The following is a 23,313-nucleotide window of genomic DNA, read 5'->3' on the forward strand; positions in this document are numbered from 1 at the left end:
TACATACCTTGGTTTTAACGAGCTTAGAGTTCTCCTTACACATCTTTGCCAGGGCATGGTAGTCGCCCCTGGCGGCATTAAGGATCCACTGTTTCTGTTTGGAGTCCAGGGGATCGGTCTCGCTTTTCGGATCCAGCTGTACAAAAAAGGTAAGCATTAATTTCACACTACTATTTTATACTAGTATTTAATTTTTTTTAACAATTACGTTCTCATATATTTTGGTCAACAGTAAATGGTTAAATGATTAACATTGCATTCGCGGTAAGAGCGTGCGACTTGCAATCCGAAGGTCGCGGGTTCAAACCCGGGCTTGTACCAATGAGTTTTTCGGAACTTATGTACGAAATATCATATGATATTTACCAGTCGCTTTTCGGTGAAAGAAAACATCGTGAGGACTAATCCCAACAAGGCCTAGTTTCCCCTCTGGGTTGGAAGGTCAGATGGCAGTCGGTTTCGTAAAAACTAGTGCCTACGCCAATTTTTGGGATTAGTTGCCAAGCGGACCCCAAGCTCCCATGAGGCATTGCAAAATGTCAGGACAACGCGAGGAAGATGATGAGTATGTTAAATAATTCCAGGAAATTGTACAGGTACGCAAATTTAATCAAATTTGAATATCAAGCTTCATATCAGCACTACTTTGATAAATCTCGTATCTCACACTGCTACTCAAAGTTGAAAGGCACTCTGTATGCATCATATACATAGATAAGTACTAAATTTTTTGAGATTGACAGAACAAGATACGAGTTTTTTTTTCAAAGTAGTGCCTATATGGCGTATTTAATATCATAATTGTAGAAAAAAGTGGGATATATACTTACTGACACCCTGTCTTCCTCATCAATGTTCTGAAAATAAAACAAAAAATTAACAAAAATAAACATACAGGTTTAAATTTATACACTCAACACCAGCGAAAACAGATCACTTTGTATGGAAATTCTTTAAGTTTCATATCGTGAGATATTAAGAGTAGACCAACGAAATTTAATGTTATATATAAGGTTATAATAGTCTCTATTGTTTGACATAATTATTGAAAGTCATAATGTAATGATTGTCATATTATCATTAGTCATAATTTGGTTTTTCTCAGAAACGCGTAACTTTGTAGGATTGCCATAAAACAAACCTAACCTAACCTATCTACAGGATAATCCGAGGAAAATCCTGAAAAGTTAACGGTTTTTTTTATACCACGTCGGTGGCAATCAAGCATACGGTCCGCCTGATGGTAAGCAGTTACTGTAGCCTATGGACGCCTGCAACACCGGAGATATTACACGCGCGTTGCCGACCCTTTAAAAACCGGTTTCAGAATTATGACTAATGATAATATGACAATCATTACATTATGACTTTCAATAATTATGTCAAACAAAGGGACCCCGGTATAATAACTTCAATGTTAAACAAGAAAAAGACTGTTAAACTGACACGGTGTGCTGGAGGTTATTCTTTAAGGATGATATGCTCTTGTTTGCCCCTTATTGTTTATGAGCTACACCTTTTTCTTTAATTGAGCAGTGCAATATACCAAAGTCACGCATATTGCCGTGTATTGTAGAGTAAGAGCAATTTTTTTAAACCACTAAAAAGCGGGGCATTTGGATAAATTTACCCGAGAGACAATATTTTTATTCAAAAATTAATAAATTCTTTTATTAGGTGAATTTCTTTTTCTAATATTCTAATTATTATTTATTTATAGTATGGCAAAAATGCACTGTGATTTTAATGTTTATTGCCATAAACATTTAAAAAATGTGGATATCTTAGACGAATATAATTTTTCATTAGGCCATACGATTTTGTATCTATGAAAACTAGCTTTCGGCCTCTGATAACGTATTAGGAAACACTGTTTAAAACTTTTAGTAAAAACGGCAATTGAAATTATATTATCCAGAAACGTTCTAGATTCACATGAGAATCGATATTAATATGAATACCCACATTGATACTATACTATACCCAACGTTAATATTTATGACAATGGGTGTAATAAATAATGCATTCTAATAGCAATTAATCTACTTTTAGTGTGACATAATTGGAGACAAAACTTATCAGCGTTTTAGAGTGTGCCACGATTGAAACGTTAGCGGTTATTAAGTGTTTAATAAATATTATAACTTATTCATAGCAGCACAGTCAATTTATTAAATGAAGTAGGTACATCACCGCACTCGACAACTGAAAACAAAAGGTTAGGCTTATAAATAAATACCATATTTACATACATAATAAATATCTTAACGACACATATAAATTAATCGGAACCTAATATTTCAAAATTAATAAATGAGTACTTATATTGTGAAAATAATATTTTGAATTAATGGTCAATAAATTCGAATTCTCCCGTCTTCAAACCTGCGTTGCGATTGGTTCGTTGATGACAATAACGCAAGTGGCACAAATGGGCGTGCGTAATTAAAAAACGTAAGTAGTATTTAATACAGTTCATTTTCGAGTACTTAAGTTAGTGATTTAAGATTAACATCGACGGAGCGCAGGGCGTGCGCTTCGCAGCATGGCCACTTTACCACCTGTCGTTATATATTTATGTCTACACTATAGGCCTCACTGTTAGGGACTTCGATATTGACAAGATAACATCCTTAATGTGATGTGTTTGATTTAATAACAAGATTAAGTTTGTACGTTGCCGGGTTGTTCCGCGGTAACGACAATTTAACTACGGAAACAAATGTTAATCACGCGACTTTTTTTAACACAATCAACCTGTATGGAAATGCTCAAACCAAACAGTTATTGACTTGAGAAGTCTAAGGAAGGTCGTCTGTTTAGTTTGCAGATAGTACAGCACGAGTATGTCAGGGGCCCTCAAGCTGCGGCTCGCAAAAGTTTTATTGGTGCAAATTGGGGCTTGTCTAGTTACCCAGAAATGATCATTACCCCAATCTGGTATATTTTGAACTTCTTTGAAACTTTTTTAGGGTTCCGTACCCAAAGGGTTAAAACGGGACCCTATTACTAAGATTCCGCTGTCCGTCTGTCCGTCCGTAAGTCTGTCCATCTGTCCGTCTGTCTGTCACCAGGCTGTATCTCATGAACCGTGATACCTAGACAGTTGAAATTTTCACAGATGATGTATTTCTGTTGCCGCTATAACAACAAATACTAAAGTGAAGCGAGGAACCCTCGGTGCGCGAGTCCGACTCGCACTTGGCCGGTTTTTTTTAACTCCCGTAGATCAGTTATCAATTATCAAGCAGTCGCGGTGAATCACGTCTCTTTAGGAACACAGTTAGGTCAAAAAATATATTTTTATCTACACACATATCATAAACCCCCATGATGCCTTCATAATCCGTAAATAATGGCCAACATTAAGATAAACTGTATTGTTACAGCAAATTTTTTATCTGTAAAAATGTTATTATTGCTAAATAATAACATCGATTTCGATAATATTATTTTATTCAAATTTCGAACATCTCTGAAAACCAAAGAAAGTTGATTTGAGCTCTATTCTAATATCAGTCGAAATGACGTTTTATTTACTTTGTAATTACATTTTACTTCATAATGAATAAAGAATTAACCTATTCATTGACGGCATGTGACTTGTCACATGCCGTCAAGTACATTTATTAAACGCACTCTTAATTAAGAGTCAGATGAAACTAAATATCATGTATATTCATTTATCATGCAATAAGCCGAACGGTTTAGTTTGTCATGAATTAATTCTTATTTAAATTAGCAATATTTTATTTGATTGCTGGCTTCTTAATTTAATAAAAGGTAGTTAGGTAACTGGATCTTGCAAAAGCCTTTAAACTTCAGCTAAAGTTACTTAAATATTCATATGAAACCAGAGATGGGCAAAATTTATTCGAATGACGAATAAGAATAACAAAAGTATTCGCAAATGACGAATAAAATTGTCGGATGATTATTCTTATTTTGAATAATTTGTTCGTCGAATAAATTGCCACGAATATTTGTTTATAGGAATACCATATTAACTTTTCTCGGTTTAGAAAGATTTGGCAACTGTGATGTGCAATACACTGTAACTAAATAGTTACTGATAAATATAAATTATGCGTCGTGAGATTCTCTGTGAAGCAAACAACTGATAAGAAAATTTGGTTTCCTCACTCTTTTATATATGGCTATCTCTTTCTAGGCCAGGCTAGAAAGTTACTAACTTTGTGTGTGAGTAATTGATTATTTACGCTAATCTTTTGTTTATTATAAATCATTCGTGAATTAACAAATCTTGAAATATTTTTTTTCGAATGATTATTCCGATAAAAACATATTCGAATAATGCCTATCTCTGTATGAAACAACGTGTCTATAAAACACGGGATGCTATTTGTTATCTTTGATGCTATTCGAATACTGCTGCACATACATACTTTCAACTGCTGTAACAGTATCTTCCGCGCTCCCCGAAACAGTTTTGGACATAGTTAAACCTTGTTGCAACTAGATAGGGTTCAACTAGGAGGATGTAACCAAATGGAGTAGCCATTAACATGCATTCCCCTCTGTCGAAAATAGTCTGCCAATGGTCATACAGGTATGGACTGACGTTTATTGGACATGGCTATTTTGACGTTATGTATACATTTGACGTTCTCCTCCCACGCAAAAATTGGCAGACTTTTTTGTACAGTAAATTACAGACGTGGCGGCTCCGTTTGGTTATATCCTCCTAGGGGTTCAACAATGATCAGTTACCTGTGTTGTTGTTTGTTTCCATTCGGGCACGTTCAGGTCAACCATCAAAGAGGCAAATTATTCTATTAGGTTGAGTATCCTATTTATCTAAACTTGTGTACCTAATAAATGACTGAACTCACCGACAGACGCTTTTTAGGGTTCCGTACCCAAAGGGTAAAAACGGGACCCTATTACTAAGACTCCGCTCTCTGTCTGTTTGTCCGTCTGTCACCAGATTTTCAAAGATGATGTATTTCTGTTGCCGCTATAACAACAAATACTAAAAACAGAATAAAATTAATATTTAAGCGCCCATACAACAAACGTGATTTATTTGCCGTTTTTTGCGTAGTCGTATGGAACCCTTCGTGCGCGAGTCCGACTCGCACTTGGCCGGTTTTTTCCAATATAATGTCGCAGATTTTAATCTAGTTTTCGCATTTCCAATTCTTCATTACTACAACACAGGCATCGAAATATTTCACATGAACGTTCGCACTATAATTGACTGAAAAAGCGCGAAGAAAATTAGATTTTGGCCAAGGCATTTAAGGAAAGTAGTGTTAACTAGGAAAAACGCTTTTTAAGGGTCGTTCGCCTCGGCTCGCCTCGGCTGGCTCCTGCTGACGCGTCGGCGGCTTTTTCGCTCTTATTGCGTAGACATAAAGCTTTTTCCTATCGGCTTTTGCCGATTGCGCGTCGATATAACTGGGGAGACCCTAACTTATACAAATATTTTAGTTTCCATAATACCATAATAATCCAGGAAGTAGAAATGGCAACATTGGCAACCCACTATCCTATTTAAATATCGTGCGACATTGCTATCCCTCGTGAATAAAATGCACGCACTTTTGTCCCAGAACCGTTGCAGAAATGAATCATAAGTTATTTAAGTATTTGATGTAATCTTTTGAAAAGATATTGATATTCTAGCATAAGGGAGTTGAGGAAAGGCGCCGTGTGGCTCCGGGTTCGTGCTGCGACGCCCCAGGACGCCTTTACGCATCAGGGTGTTCCGCGGCCACATTATGGTGGCGACGGGGCAGCTATATAAAACAACTGACCAACAACAACCTCCTACCAAAACGACATATCTTAACAGGTCTCCGTAAGAGACATGTGCCTCTTCGGCGGGCTGAATCTCTGACTTTATTACGAACCTTGGAGATTCGGAGAAACAAAGGCTGAAGCTTTTTTTTATTTGGCGACGTCACAGGGCATTGGACTTCGGTTCATTACTAAAATAATAAGTATCGAATAGTGAACTTACATACTATAGACAACTAGTATAAATATGGTAAAATAATGGAGTTGTATGAAAAGTTAATTACCAGAGAACTCTTCATTTAAGTTCCTGCCATATAAAATTGGTTTTAGTTAGGGGGAATCTCCCCGAGTGGCGGACACCTAAGCCTTTTTGCAGAAAATAAAAAATATTTCAAAAAATATAGGATCTTCATTTATGAATTACTTTAGTCAACTAACTTTAGAATCAAAATAACACAAATGAAACTTATATATAAACTAATTCAAAAACGAAAAATTAACTTTAGTGATAAAAAAAACTTATTGCAAGAGGCACCTAGTACCGGACGGACTACATTTCGAACCCCTAGCAACGGACGGTTTAAAAATATTTGACACCGATCACAAATATAATATTCTGAAGATTCTGGAATATCAAGCAAAGGCTCTCTGCGCCCGCCCATGGCAACTGGAGAACTGTATCCAGTCTTCGTCATGGTCTTTATTATCTTTAATACTACGAGCTGCATCATCCAATTTCTGCTGTTTTTCCTCGTCTTTTAACTTCGCTCTTCACTTGTTTATTTAGTTTCCCCTCAGCTTCACCTTTTTCTTTTTAAATTGTTAGCTTGCTTCACTACATAGTATAAAACAGTCGCTTTCCGCTGTCTGTCTGTCCCTATGTATGCTTCGATCTTTAAAACTACGCAACAGATTTTGATGCGGTTTTCACCTATCAATGACTAATTTCTGAGGAAGGTTTTAGTACATAATTTGTGAAGGTTTTGTGTAACCCGTGCGAAGCCGGGGCGGGTCGTTAGTTCATTTATATATCATATTTTCACTTCTTTCACCTTCTTTTCCGAACTTTTTTTTTCTTTTGTTCTATTTTTCCTTGCCCGTTCTTCTATCTAAAAAAAACATATTTACTGTCTGGCATTACGGGACTACTACTGTGTCCGGTACTGAGGGATAGGAAATCATTACAATTATTTATTGTGTACCTCTACTATTTCAATTATGTATGTAAAAAAAACTTTTATAGACGACGAAATTTAAGTGATTAGTGAGTTTATTAAAAATAATATCTAGCTGAACATAAAAAATAAGCCGAAACACCCCGAAACTTATGCAACGCAGTGCCTTCCCTACAAAACCACTAAAAAAACGCTCCCACAGTCGCTGCGCGCGTCACAAGCAATGCACGTCCCGTGCACATCCATGGTACGTCCCCCCGCGCCACTTTTATTTATCCTTGAATTGCTAGCGTTGTTAGTTGCCGAGATAGTAAGTGTGTCCTACACTATATGCCGTCCGTGGTTACGGGACTTCCCCCTTGGACGAATTATGCACGTAAAGGTTATAGCTTGGCGTAATGAACATAACCTACTTTAGTTTTAGATATCCACCTGTACGGGCACTACTACTGGTACCTACCACAACTACAATTCACAAAATTTATATCGCCTAAAAAGTAAGGGATATTTTCGTACTGATTTGCAAAGACGCAAAAACTGTTGCGAGTTCCATTCACTAAAACCTGCAGACAAAGATGCGTGAAGTAGATCTAATAAGAGATCGCCCCGTATTAAACTCATTCCCCGTTGCTGTATCGCAAGAAACATTCAATTGTCTTCACGTTTACCGTATTGACGCATATAATAGCCACTTTTATCTCTCAATAGGCCCGTGTTAATTCATCCGTTCTTATTTTCCATCAATTCGACAAGGCTCGTTAAGTGTGGCATCCGCGTTGATGCCGGTGAGTGATTCTCAGGCCAAATGGCAGAGGGAACAATGAAATCGGTCATATTTTCCTGCCAACTCGCAGCAGACCGTGATAACTTATCTCCGCATCGCTTATAACAACTAGAATACGTTTAAACTGGACGTTGATGGCATATACTCAAATCGAAGCTTATTTTCGCTACCTTCTTGAAGGATTTATGGCGCATAGATTACACAATTTAATTTGCGATTTCGCATCAGCTTCCTACGATTCCCGCGAAGCCGTCAACGTAGGAATCTGGCTCTAAATGGGCCACGTGTGAATTCTAAAATTAAACGCGTAAGGGGCGACTAGTGTAATAAAAAGGTTTAACAGGGAGCTTAGCCACTAAAAACGAATTGGATTTCAAGTTTAGCACATACTTAAGCAATGATTAAGGCAGCTCACTTACGGACCCCCGCGATATGCAGTTTTCTGGGAAGTAACACTGAACGAAATTAGTAGGCAAGTCATATTGCATTATAAAGCTGAACCCGCAGCGTGGTGCTTGGGGCACGAATGACCTTTTTTTAGGTCTTTACGTAGGCACGTGCGGCTCGGACACACGACGATAATTATTGGACGACAATCGACCGCAAGTCACGAGCCAATGTTCAATCGTATGCACTGTGAATATCGATGTTAGGATACCTATTCAAGGACCCACTGAACGCGTTACGCGACGCTTTAAGCGTAAGTTTAACGCTGTGTTAAACTGCATATTAACTAAACTATTAAGAAACTTTATACAACAAGTAAGTATGTAGATTTAGTAGTACATCATGTATATTGAAATCCAAACACCATTTTCGATTTAAAAAAAATTGTTGATGGACTTGATCGTACTCGAAGCTGAAAATAAAAATCTTAACAATATTTAACTTTCATTTGACTATGGCGCTTCCTAATAGATGGCCTAGCGTCGGCCCCTGTTGGCATCCCTCGCGTAAGGATCCCTAAAAACACGTGTCTCATCCGTTGCGATTAGCATGTAGGAACTCGGAACACATGCAGAGATGACAAATCTGGCACGCGACGGAAAGTAACATGAAAACCGTTAAATTCTAATCGAATTCATCTATCAAATTTAATGATGAATCTATGGTTAGGAACTAAATGGTAAAGCACCACCGTATCCTGGCGTACTTTTTATAGACTGGGTCTAATTTAATTTAGTTTTAAAACACTAACGCTGACGAGCGTCTCGTCTATTTCAGTATCGACGTAAGTACAAGGGACATAGGTTAGGTACGGGACATATTTTGGCCTAGATTGTCTATTACTAGTACATAAACGCGCACAAGATGAGGAATGTATCTGTTCCACAAGAAAATTTAACTGCCTAGGTAGTTGGGAGCAATCTGTCTGATAGTCAACGAGCACGCACAACACACAAGAACAGATAGAAAACTTATAAAACTAATTTTGGTAACTAATAAATACGGCTTACGGAAGTTGAATTAATGACTGATTAGAAGCCAGCTTATTTATTTTTCTAACCTTTTAAGCTTATGGAATAATAGAAGGTGCAATTCTTCACGCTTATTATCAAACGCCAGTCGCAATGATTTCTAAGTAAGTATTCAAACTACACTACTACACTACACACTACACACTACACACACACACACCACACTACTACACTACTATACTATATGTGACGTTTTCAATCAAAAGGTACCACATTGTCGGTTGTCGATAAGGTTGATTTCTAATTGAAGCTATATGGAAATAGCGCCTTACTGACAAGCGACAATAGTACCCTTTTGGTTGAAAATTGCACATATATTGTTTTAGTGCTAGAGATGTGTACAAAGCAATTTAGAAATAAAAGTGTTTTACACTTTTCGCGCCTTGGTTAAAAGTTTAAAACACAACTCTAAGTATCTACTTAAATCTATCTGTACCTTAACTAATAAAAACCGGCCAAGTGCGAGTCGGACTCGCGCACGTAGGGTTCCGTATTCCGTACCATTACGCAAAACACGGCAAAAAAATCACGTTTGTTGTATGGGAGCCCCACTTAAATATTTATTTTATTGTGTTTTTAGTATTTGTTGTTATAGCGGCAACTGAAATACATCATGTGTGAAAATTTCAACGGATCATGATATACAGCCTGGTGACAGACGGACAGACAGACAGACAGCCAGACAGACGGACGGACAGAGGTCTTAGTAATAGGGTCCCGTTTTTGCTCTCTGGGTACGGAACCCTAAAAAGGCAAATTCACAACGCTAATATATTATATAAAGAAACACAGAACAAAGGTTTAAAGCACCTCGTTCACCTAACAACACTCAACGAGGCGTGTAAGGCAGTATAAAGCAATCGTAAAGTCCATTTGGCGTGAGGCGTTATGCAGACTAATATTGTCGTTAGAAGCTTTTGTTTCCGGAATCACAGCTAAATTAAGGCAGTAACTTGATTTCATACATCAGAAATACCCAGCTACAGTCAGCATCAAAAGCAGCGTGTCTAATCTAATAGCTTAACAAAAAGAGATACGTCTCTGTACATATACAGAATAATTAAACTGTTGCATAGGTATACTTTTGAATGCGAACTGTCGAGAGGTATCTCTACTCGGAAAAGTATTCGGCAGTGATTTTGGGGCGTTATCCGCGTTATAATACTTACAATACGCTACTCAATAGTATCAATATGCTGACTGTACACAAGCAGCAACGACTAGTGTACGAGAGTGTTTAATACAGGCCAGACACTATCACAAGTAATGACTTTAAATTAAATAATTTACATTAATGTAAGTACATTAAATAAATTACAATTCTAGTGACAGTATCGTAAGGCTCGCATAGTACATGTACTAAAATCAAAAAAACACGTTTCCCTCCACTGTACTAAACCGAACTATTCCCTAATGATTCTGCTCTTAGTACGTTTTAGTACACTACACGCGAATGAAATAGATGGGAGCGAGAACCGAGGAGTGACAATGACAGCAAAGCGATACGAGTGATCCGACCGAACTAAACGTCGACTCGCCGGCTCCCGCCCGGCCGGCTAGTATGAGCGAGATAGCAGATAGCCGCTTATTATGCTCAGTTTCTCTCGGTGTACTACTGTACTAAATGTACTAAAAGACCGAACCAGTACAGTTGTGAGATTGTACTAGTTGGGAGCGATTGTTTCAGTAAACGAGCATGCACAACTCTAGTAATTGTAATAACGGTTTAAATATCTTGGTTCAGTTGGTTAATCATACAAGCATCAAATAGATTACCGGTCTTATCTGAAATCCGTAATAGTAGGGTGTTGGAACATTTTTTTCTTTATCCTTCATCCTATTTATCTTTCACAGGTTCAGATATTTATTTCCCACTATAACCCATTAGGATTGCTCTGTAATAGGTAAATGTTCCCATGCCTAATGGGTCAGTCTAGGTACTGATCGGAACTGTACTGTGTCATGTTGTAAACTTCGTTCAATTACGCATCCCTCGTGTAGGGGTAGTCCGAATGACTCGAAATTATTATTATAAAAAAATTCACTCACAACATCCCTCCGGTTATATTTCAAATGTGTCCTTCGGGTGTAGTGTAGCATTATACCGATATGGGTTAGCATTATGTTTATTATGGTGGTTTGCAATTTGTCATCCTGTTAAATTAAAAGAGATTATGCAAGAGTTATGCAGTTGACTCTACGTTGAAAGTAAATCAACATAAATATAGCGTATTTTACGTTTGTTTTATAAGGTCAGTGTTTTAGCTGTAATGGTAGAATTTATGACGTTTTTTCTACTCTATTTCCAAATTTTCTGAAACTCAAATACACTTCGAAGGAAGGGCTCGAAGGGCCACATATCTAGGGTGCAATCGACCTCTTTTATCCCTTGGTTAGTAAACTATAGATAACAATCAATTTGGCCATCCGCTTGACGGACGAGGGCTAAACAATTCAATTAGACGTGCCAGGTGTCGACGGCATTAACATTCTATATTCATATCATAAGAATTATCAATAGAGTAACTCTCTTTTAGTGTTTTAGTAAGGTAGTTATTGCCTGGATGCTTGATTGCAATGCCGGCAACCTACTCATTATCCTACTATTGAGATGGGCAATAAAGAGTAGTTGTATTGTATTATGTTCGTATTACATAACTTATTTCCTTAGTAAAGAGAAACCATAGAGATGTTGAACCATATTGGGCCAAATTCGGCCGAAAAGAGTTGCAGACTCATGGCTATTTAGCCCGAGAATAATCCTACACCATAATAATACCGAGGAATACTATTAATGCCAGAGATTAACTTCCGGTGATTTCGTCCAATCCTTCGTGCTATAAAGTACAATAATTATGACAATTATGCACCTAAGGATAAAAAGGCATAAATTGCAAAAAAAATTGGTGCATCGCCTGCGAGTAGGTACTAGTACAAAGTAGAAACATAAAATCCGTATAATTGTGCACTTAATATTACCGTTGACATTTAATAGTTACCTACTGTGAAGTTTGGGGTCTAAATATTAGTTAATATACGCTTTTATTCCACAATGTCGTTAGTGAATGAGAACTTAACACATTTACGCTTTCTTGGAATAAATTGGGGATAATGGGGTCCATCCAAACAGGTGCTATGGTCGCCGCAGGCGGCCGGACCTCAAATTTGTGTAATTATTTAGGCCCATTCAAAGCAATAATTATGTAAGTAAATATTATTGGCTTTTTAGGACAAAATGATACTCTAAACAGGGTCAAAATTAAAACACGATTTAGTTTGATGCAGTTACGTGGATAAAAACGTTAGGACAACCAGTGAAAAGTAAGTTAGATTTTGTAGTAGCGATAGAGTAAGAAAGAAATGATTGAAGGTTTGTGTTTTTTATTCGGTTTTGGTTTAGTTATTTCAGCTTCATTTATTTGAAAGCCCTATTACTAGCTTCTTTGTTTAGAGTTCAACATTATTATTACATCATTTTTTTATACGACTGTTTGTTACCGAAAAAAATTTTTTTAGGTATATATTTATTATTAAGAGGGGCACTCCATAGATGCACTAAATGTATCACTACGTAGTATAAAATAAACTCGCTTTCCGCTGTCTGTCTGTCCCTATGTATGCTTAGACCTTTAAAACTACGCAACGGATTTTGATAGTGTTACAAGAGGAAGGTTTATATGTATAATTTGTAAAGGTTTCGTGTAAATTTGTTGAACTACCCGTGCAAAACCGGGGCGGGTCGCTAAGGTCTGTTTTAAGGGTTCCGTACCCAAAGGGTAAAAACGGGACCCTATTACTAAGACTCCGCTGTCCGTCTGTTTGTCTGTCTGTCACCAGGTCTCATGAACCGTGATAGCTAGACAGTTGAAATTTTCACAGATGATGTATTTCTGTTGCCGCTATAACAACAAATACTGAAAACATAATAATATAAATATTTAAATGGGGCTCCCATACAACAAACGTGATTTTTTTGCTGTTTTTTTCCGTAATGGTACGGAACCCTTCGTGCGCGAGTCCGACTCGCACTTGGCCGATATCTACATTAAAGTGTTGCACATATCAAACATTTAAAAAAATATGAAGAGTAGCGTAGGTAAGTGATTCTCTCAGGCGTATACTGATCTTAATAACAGGTTATGAATTAGATCTGGATTTGTCATGGATCTGATCTGTCTGTGTTAAAAAGTGACATTTCTTCAACCAAAAACGTCACTTTGACACTGACATAACTAATCCCACAGAAAACCGCCTATAGAAGCCTAATATTGGCCTTTTGGTTCGCGACGGAAATCACCAACCTCTGAGGTGCGGGGCGGGAGCTCACGGCGTTGTGATTGGTCGTTCCAAACGACACGTGTAGGCGTAGGGATGGGACAGGTTCATTACAGGCAGTGGTACGTATACGTACCAGTTGTACCGTAATTTATTGTGGTAAAATTGTTATCAATAAAGTCTACAGAAACAATACTTAATAATATTAAAACAATATAATAACTAATTAAGTAGGTACTTTATAAATGTATCTAAAAAAATTACTTAGCATATTAATGATATAAGATTCTAAACGTAAAGTACCTAATAAGGGTCCTAGAAAATATGTACTAAATTTAATACTCGGTGTTGCATACATTTTGTGGTGAAATTTACATTTATGAGATTTACACAGTATGTACTTCGTAAAAGTGTTAAAAAAATAAGGTGCTTCTGAGTAACTCGAACTTCCGTACTTTTTAGTATTTGTTGTGCGAATTCGCAAGTCGTGTCGATTAAAACAGAATTTTCTATTCATCGCACTTGTATCGTAATGTACTATTTTCAACTTGCTCGTAACGTGGAACTGATTGAACCGCTTTTAGGCTCATAATCCGAAGTATTACACATGCGTGCTTTTTCATTATATTATCGCACTCGTGCGGTAATGGTATGATAATCCGATCGAGATAAGATTGTAAGTAATTGCTAATAATATGATTAATATGTATGGAGACGCACATACGTTCTTAATTGGTCGAGTAGCTTTTACAACAAGGACTGGAGGGTGCCGGCGCCCCGCCGACCGCCTGACGGGGCCCGGCCCGGCTGGCGGCTCGAGGCGGCGGCAGGCAATATGACAGATATTGTACTTCTACTGTTTTAACAATAAAAATTTGATAAATATGTAAATTTCGTTTTTTTTCCTCGCAAGTGTTGAAAAACGTCGTATGAAACGCGTGTGCATTGGTCATCACACACATCGGCTTTCTTATTGCGCGCTCGCTAACAAGCTCACGCGCATAATATCGCCTCTAGTGTAATGACCAACGTAGCACACTTGTATCACATTGCACTATCTATAGCGTCAGAGCGTCACCATTAAAACTTAAATATACAGAATTACAAATAGTATAACAAAAAAAATGTGTGATAATATCACCTCAAAGGAAAACCATACCTTAAATTGCTTATGCAAGAAGTGTTTTTTTTAAGGTTGCCTTATAATATTTTAATGAAAATACAACAATCTATAGTCAAAATGTCTGTAAGACACTAAAACAAGAATAACACTTATGAACAGAGTGATCATAAGTAACAAACCATTTGTCGGCAAATAAATTATGTGGTTATAATTATAATAAGGCATGACCTTGAAAAATACTACATGATGTTACTGCCCTCAAAAGATTCAGGCAATCCTTCAGTGAGAACTGTGAATTTCCGGTTTTGGGACTGATTTTTAAAAGAAAACCAGTCCCGGGAGTACATGTTCAGTGAGAGCTAGTGTTAAATGTTCAGCTCTTATAGAACAAATCATGTACACATAGTATGTAATCAAATTCTATAAGTAATGCACACCTCTCAATAAAATGATTATACTATAATAGAAGCAATACTCAACTGGAGGTTTAATTTCTTTTTTTTTTTATAACAGATCATAATGCTAAGGAACTAAGAAATTAATGATATTTTGCCTTCGACCATAGGGGGGATTACCTCACTGGACTAACCTAACCTAAATACATATATTAAATTTATAATACTGGGTGGGCCCTGTAACAAACATGTCATTCCACTCCGACCCCAACCCAACCCAACCCAACCAGACACGGAACCCAATCCGACACATAGAGGCCCTTTCAACACTTTAATGAAATGTAAGGTTGCTGCCCGTGCCAAGCGGATGCTGTCCATGCCCATGTCGTGACGCACACAGAGGCTGCACTCGCCACGGTGTAAGGACTAAGATGGCTTAAGGGCAACACTAATATGAGGGCCATTGAGGGCTGAGGGTAGAGAGGTGTAACTGCACTTTAATCATATAGCCAACTTGCCACTTATGTTTCCACATCCACCCTCCAGAATGCATCTCATGCGGATCCACTCTGGATGGCCGGCTTAGGCAAGCCAGAGGCAGAGGGCCCTATACCACCCACTATTTTGTTGGGTGACAGAACTCCCTTGAAGCGCTTGGGTGCATGGGATCGCTACTGCCCAACAGCTTGCTCCCTGTGTGTTATAGTTTGCGTAGCTGTCGCATGGCGCTAGTTATAATCTCAGGCGTAATGTATGGCCAAGTTGAGTTTGGCCCGATATAACAGCTGTACGTAATACTACCATTTATTGTAATATGTGCCATTCCCAATCAAAAGGGTACTTATTGTCAGTTGTCAATAAGGCGCTATTTCCATATAGCTTCAGTTTGAAATCAACCTTATTGACAAGCGACAATGTGGTACCTTTTGGTTGAAAATGTCATATATGTATTTTTAACTTATTTCTGTCTTTTGTCTTTTGTATGTTATATATTAATTTTGTTGTTTTTCTTGTTACCTGTCGTGATTTTCTCACTGGATGGTCTCACCGGAAGATCAGCGCTGGAAGCCGCCAGCAACATGCTGAGGTGAGACCATTTCGTGGCACTTTTTCTTTAAATGTTTCTTTTCTCTGTTTTGTATACTTTTCTATTAATGTGTTTGTGCTAAGGAATAAATTATTTCTATTTTTATTAATACTGACAAAATCACCTGCACCTACATCCACCAATTAAAATTGTCGGCTAATCTACCCTGCTCATGGCAGCAATTTGTGTAGAATACCAAAATTACTGGCAAACTTTATACATAGCCCAGGGTGAAAGGTAAAGTATTCAAAGGAATAGTAGTTGCTGTAAAAAAACTAGCCAAGTGCGAGTCAGACTCGCGCACGAAGGGTTCCGTGCCATTACGCAAAAAATGGCAAAAATATCATGTTTGTTGTATGGGAGCCCCACTTAAATATTTTTTTATTCTGTTTTTAGAATTTGTTGTTATAGCGACAACAGAAATAAATCATCACGGTTCATGAAATACAGCCTGGTGACAGACAGACGGACAGCGGAGTCTTAGTAATAGGGTCCCGTTTTTACCCTTTGGGTATGGAACCTTAAAAATCTATTTTAAGTTGATGCATCTAAATATAATTCATGATTCATGCAATTTATCACATGTGGTTTACCAATGCTAACACAGACTAGAATAGGCTTCCATATAAATTAATTCACCGGCTGACCTATATTTAAAAAGTTGAGTATCTTATCTTACAGATCTTAAAGGAAAACCCTGAGAAACCAAATCTGAATTGCAGTTTTGCTAACACTCCACCACATGTACACCTATATACTAACAATGAATATTGATTACTAACCTGTGCACTCAAATTTCCGCTCACTTGATTTTTTAGCATGTCTCCCTCTGAAGCCATCCTGTTAAACATCTGCTTCCGCTCCTTCACTGAGATCATCTGTTCATTGTCAACCAGCGTGCTTTCACTTTTTGATATGGCAGTAGATGACAAGGGCTCGACCCTTGGCAACTCACTGTCATCATTTGGTGTTGATAATGTCCGTTCTAGGGCAGCTACAGGTATACATGTTCTTTTTTCAGCTGCTTTGTCAGCAGATTTTCGTCTCGGGTGTACTTTGGGTGGGACATCCTCAGGTGAGATGTCGCTGGGCAGAGTTAAGCTGATGCTAGACTCACTTTGATGCAGCGGGGAGGAAATTTCAGTACTTGGAACATCATTATTTGTCTGAATTAAGTTTGTCAAAATACTAAAGTCTTGATTGAGTTGTAATGGAGGCGGGGGCTGGTATGGCGCCGACTGGATGTTGCCTTCAGATTCTGATACACTGTCATTAGCAGCCACCTCTTCTTTTTTACTGTTGTTCGGCATGTACTTCTTTTTAAGTATCAACCATTTCTCATTGTTCTGATTTTTTATAATTGCCAACGCATTAACGTGTTTCTTGAAAGTATTCCGCGCTTCATCTACAAATATTAGTCATATACATTATTGGTTCTATGAAGACAATACTGCATGGATGATATAGTTGTTTACGTACCTCTCATGTCGGGATTCATAAGAAACACTTTAAAATGTTTTACCAACTCATAATTTGTCACTTTTCCATTATGTGCTAACATGAATTTTAATATTTCGTCAAAACTTAACTCTGTCGGAGTAGACATTATGTCTAATTATATCAATAAAATAGTTTAGATAACAAATCAAATCAACTTTCCTCAACTCAAAACTACAAATGTCAAACAAAACGAGTTCTCTTCAGTCAGTCACGACGCTGCTGTACTGTCACGTTATTTGTACACCGAGGCCTCAAAACGTTCCGTTTTACGCATACGTCAGGTTTTTACAGGTTTTTTTTTATATAATCGAAGTAATCGTATCAGTTTTCAGATTTTGTTTATTTTTGTGTATTTATATAGTCAAACCAAATTGTCAGTAGATAAGAACAAAAAAATATATACTACGGGTGCTAGTACTAGTGTAAGACAAAGAAAGTATGATTCTCTCTGTCTATGTTTAAAATGAGACAGTCCTTTGATAGTCAAGTCCTATAGATGGTCAAGCAAATCTTGCTAGTGGAAAAAGGCGGTAAATTTAATAAATGTAGGCGCGAAGGGATATCGGTCCATAGAAAATTTTAATTTCGCGCCTTGTTCTACTGACAAGACTTGCTTAACCAACTATAATAATGAGTATAAAATACTGGAATCATAGACATAGTATATACAAGTATAGTTGATCAAACCAAATTGTCAGTAAATAAAAACAAAAAACACTATACTCATTCTTTTCTTTTGGGTGCTAGTGCTAGTGTAAGACAAAGTTGGTCAAACCAATTTGTCAGTCAGTAACAACCAGGAAAATTATACTCATCCCTTTCTTTTCGGCGCTGCCGCGCTAGTACTAGTGTAAGACAAGGATAGTATGATTCTCTCTGTCTATGTTTGAAATTAGACAGTCCTTTGACAAACTATAGTATGATTATCTCTGTCTATGTTTGAAATGAGACAGTCCTTTGACAAACTATAGTTATAGACGCGCAATCGAGCGACCGGGGGTATATTCATATACAATTTGGGCAGCATAGGATTTTTTCTCTTTCACTTATAAATTTCGGTATTTCACCATCGCCACCTACCTATGATGCCATCATGCCACCCGGTCGGTGATAAGGACAAAGCATGGCACTATTTTCTCTTTCCTCTTATAGGAATCGCAATAAGACTATCTTTTTCTATGAAAGAGTGTCAGGCAAGAAGTATTATATAATCTGTGGTCAGGCCCTTGACTGGAATGCAGTAGGGAATATTAGGCAAAACTCTGCCAGGGCGCCACTACCACAATCTGAGAGTATCGTGCTCTTGCATATTCGAGCGATAAAGAGGCAGATAGCGAATTTTCGGATTCGGGTTTCCCGGTAGGTTTCCTCTTAATATCTTAATAATTATAATGTAGAAAAAATACTTATATCTCCTGTTAAAGTTAGTATCCCAGTCTTTTTAAAATATGGGTAGGGGGCAAATCTGTCGTGAAAATGAACAACTTCTAGTACTTTTACATTGTAGCGCCATTCAATAAATTGCTTGTTCCGTCTTGGTTTTACTTGTAAAAATTTGCGTGCGATGATTTTTTTACGATTTTCGGCGTTGATTAACTCAAAAATAATGTACGGATCGACTTTTTCCGACTTACGGGCGAATTAAAAAAAAACCGGCCAAGTGCGAGTCGGACTCGCGCACCAAGGGTTCCGTACATTACATAATTTTAACAATGTATTTTTTATGTGAAACGTGAGTGAAAAAAAGTAAATTGCGGTTTAAGATTTATGACGTATTCAAAAAAACTACTTACTAGATCTCGTTCAAACCAATTTTCGGTGGAAGTTTGCATGGTAATGGTAATGTACATCATATATTTTGTTCAGTTTTATCATTCTCTTATTTTAGAAGTTACAGGGGGGGAGGGGGATACCCATTTTACCAATTTGGAAGTGTCTCTCGCGCAAACTATTCAGTTTAGAAAACAAATTATATTAGAAACCTCAATATCATTTTTGGGATCAAGTATGGGAAGGCCTCAAAATTTATTGTTTTTTTTTCTATTCTTGTGTGAAAATCTTAACGCGGTTCACAGAATACATCGACTTACCAAGTTTCAACAGTATAGTTCTTATAGTTTCAGAGAAAAGTGGCTGTGACATAGGTACGGACAGACAGACATGAAGAATCTATAAGGGTTCCGTTTTTTGCCATTTGGCTACGGAACCCTAAAAACGATCCAAATCTCGGCTATTGCATGATCGTCTTAGTACATATAGCGAGATAGAGGCGTCTCTGGGCTGGGTATGTCGGCATTTGTAAGATATTACATGAACATCCCCGGCTGTTAAAAAAATAAAACATCGTGAACAAGCCATTTTGTATACCAAAATCAGAATGGAAAAGTGCTATCTAGTGGTTTCAACGTATGAAAAAGTACATCGTTCATCTTGGCGAACAAATATAAAAACAATAAAGGCATAAATAACTATAGATTTTTGTTATTTTTTTACTTTTCCGGATACATAAGTAGCAGCCCTCGTAAATAATAAAATACGTATTTCAGGATTTTTTATTAAATCAGCCCCCTTCCTTTAAATTAGGGGATGGAAGATTGTCATAAGTAACCTACAAAAAGTAGTGAAATCCCACCAATACTAGATTGTGTCACAAGGGAGCAAAATTACATATTTACGGCGAGGGCGTACATTGAATCCTGAACGAAGCGAGGGATTCTATAATTGAATCCTAAGCGTATAATCATTGTTAAAATTAAATAGGGTTTCAAGCGTTAACGTCAAAGGTGGAAATAATTTTGCTACCATGTCACACATACTGTTTTTCACATCACCTATGAGGAAATTGTTATGTTCCAAAATATTATTTAACCTAAAAAATTGTATACAAAAAAGAAAAAGAAATCATGTCCTAGAACAGAAAAGTGCCACTTTTATCCCCCCCTAGCAGGGAAGAAAAGTACTACTTTGATCCCTCCTAGCGGGAAGAAATAGCCCTTTTTCGAATAGGTGATGTGAAAAAACCTTTTACAGTACATATGTTGCTACTTTCTCGCACTAGTGCGTAAAAGAGCACTTTTCGTGCATATGTCGAAAGTTTAAAGGGCCATATGTACCGTAAAACGTTGTACGATACGCGTGCGGATAGGTAATTCGAAACGAGTGGCGATAAATTAAAACACGACCGTCCTCTTTTCCGCACTTGTATCGTAAATAACTATTCATGTAAAATGTTGCCAAGACGACCATATAGCTCGCACTGTCAAAAAGATGTCAGACCTCATGTCGAGCCTCTAACTCTACAAGCCCTAACTTCACAAATTCTACACCTTAGTCAAAATATAATATGTGGCTTGGCCGATTCGCAACGTCACAGTCAGTTTTAAATGAAATTTTTGCCAAAAGCTAATTTTTAGTTTACTGAACTGGAAGTTCCGTGTCGACAAATTCTGTGATAAGCTGAGTAGAGCCGTTTATTTTACTACGAAATTTTAAACCTTCCATATCGCAAATTGCATTAGAATCATTTTCATTCCCATGTTTCATTCGCAAAAGTCTTATGGAACACTCGGCATCAATAGTACGAGTAATGTATCAGAATACCCGTCAAAATTATATCATCATCATCATATATACCTATATATAGCCGATAGACGTCCACTGCTGGACATAGGTCTCCCCCAAGGCTCGCCAAAATTATATATGTCAAGCAAATCTTGTCAGTAGAAAAAGGCGCGAAATTCAAAATTTCTATGGGACGATATCCCTTCGCGTCTACATTTTTTAAAAATTTGCCGCCTTTTTCTACTGACAAGATTTGCTTTGCTTGTCTACATTTATCTAATAGTCTGTCAAGCCATTTCCGTCTGTACATGGAGACTATATGTATAACGTCTGTAGAAAAGAGCGGCTATATAAACAAGAGGATACACTGCGGCCGCTTCTCTATATAAAGTATGCAAACATAGTCTTTATTTTTCTCTCTGGATATTGACATTATGGAAAATGTTTAGTATGTGTTTAGTAGTAGTAGTAGTAATAAATCACTTAATTGTAAAAAAAATGGTTAACATGAAATTAATATTAATTTAGGTACAAAGGCGAGCTTATCCCTATAAGGGATCTCTTCCAGCTAACCTTCGAGTTAATGAGTGGAAGATTCGAATTAGACCTTATTAATTATTATTTTATTATTTTTATTTATTAGATATTTTGATGTATATTAACCATAGCTATGCCCCTATGATTGACTTTTGTCGATTTTTGTTATTTGTGTAAAAATTAGGAGCGAAAAACAGATTTTATACAAATTTTTCAATGCTCCTAATTCTTCTAATACTTACGGTATAATTTAAGATTCGTACTTCGTACGCGTGGATTTGTATTTTGGTGGTTATATATTCTACATGAGCATAGAACATTATGCAGCAAAATTTAGCAGTAGGGACGGTTAATCATCATCAGACGGTCAGTCTGTCACAACCTACAAAGTTTCAAGCCCCTACTCGTAACTGAAAAAAAATTGAAATAGTAAGGATATGTGACATTCCACGGCAAAAGGTACCTTATGGCGGCTGGCGCTTATGTCGCATAGCATCGCAAATTATTACGGCGCTATGCGACGTAAGCGCTATCCAATATTAATTGGTGCGGCGTTAATAATACCGTAAGCGCCAACCGCCATAAGGTACCTAGACCCGTGGGACGTCACATATCTTTACTATTTCATATCAAGTGAATCTCTAATTCATTTTCCGAATCGCGCCGTAAGAAGCTTTAATTTTTGACTAACCAAAAACTAGGTAATTTACTTAATTTTCACCCGTAATGTAATCCCAGGATAGCTGCAAGTATTTTTTTACTAATGATACTACAAGCCCTGAGACCTAATTTCTCATACTATATTTCTTCGTTTAATTTTCCGTAAATTATATTTTCGCACATAAGTTGTAATAAAATCATTAGTAATATTGGAGCCAGAGTACGAATCTAAGTCCTCCGGATTGAAAGTCGACTCGATTCGACTGGGCCTCCGGTGTCCGTTTTGAGGTTAGGTGAAGTTGCTGATAGTCAGCGAACTTTGTAATTATGTGGGCCGTCCGTTGTATACCTATGTACGTAAAATGGAGAACTTTCAATTTAGTGAAGCTGGTAGTTGCGGACTTTCAGTCTAACAAGAATTAGACATTTAACTTTTAATTGGTCGCTTGTACGGTCTTCAGGAACTTTGGCACACTAAGTGTGTAACTATGTTTACGCTGCGCTTTTAATAATGACCGGGGTTGCTAATGTGTATCGGTGAGTTTTGGGAGGATCAATGGATATAGATTTGAAAAGTGGTTAATTATTCATGACTTGCGATTTACTGGACATAGTTATAGGTATGGTCTGATTTAAGCTTTTATTAAGCTAAGTCTGAAGATGCAAAATGTGGTATCGTGTGATTATGTCACTACTAATCTGATGTATTGTCCGGAAGCGGGGTTTCCAGAGGGTATGAAATCATGCAGGTAGGTACCTATAGTCTATCTATACGTATCACGAAAATGTCTTTAGACCTTCATGAAAATTTCCTAAAATAACCAAAAGATACGACTAGTTTTTCGTGGATTTTCATCACTGAAACTTAAAAGATAAGTAAGTTGGTATGCTGATAAGGTACCTATAGATAAGAAAAAGTTTCATCAACTTTTCATAAGTGACTGCTAAGTTAGTTAGCAACTTAGCAGTGACCGC

The 23,313-nt window shown here is 37.3% G+C and overlaps 1 protein-coding gene across 1 annotated transcript in view; it reads right to left on the reverse strand.

The window, feature by feature from the left end:
* The window catches only part of LOC134754480 (ankyrin repeat domain-containing protein SOWAHB), a 107,010-nt gene extending 89,274 nt beyond the window's left edge, over positions 1 to 17,736 (reverse strand). Inside the window, exons 1-4 of the mRNA XM_063690813.1 lie at positions 17,560 to 17,736; positions 16,863 to 17,485; positions 831 to 857; positions 8 to 136 (exon numbers count right to left, since the gene is read on the reverse strand). Of these exons, the coding sequence (XP_063546883.1) occupies positions 8 to 136; positions 831 to 857; positions 16,863 to 17,485; positions 17,560 to 17,686 (906 nt within the window). The 5' untranslated portion in view covers positions 17,687 to 17,736. The remainder of the gene's footprint in view (positions 1 to 7; positions 137 to 830; positions 858 to 16,862; positions 17,486 to 17,559) is intronic.
* Positions 17,737 to 23,313: the final 5,577 nt, after the last annotated feature.

This window comes from Cydia strobilella, chromosome Z (assembly GCF_947568885.1).
Source record: "Cydia strobilella chromosome Z, ilCydStro3.1, whole genome shotgun sequence".
Classification (NCBI taxonomy): Eukaryota; Metazoa; Arthropoda; class Insecta; order Lepidoptera; family Tortricidae; genus Cydia; species Cydia strobilella.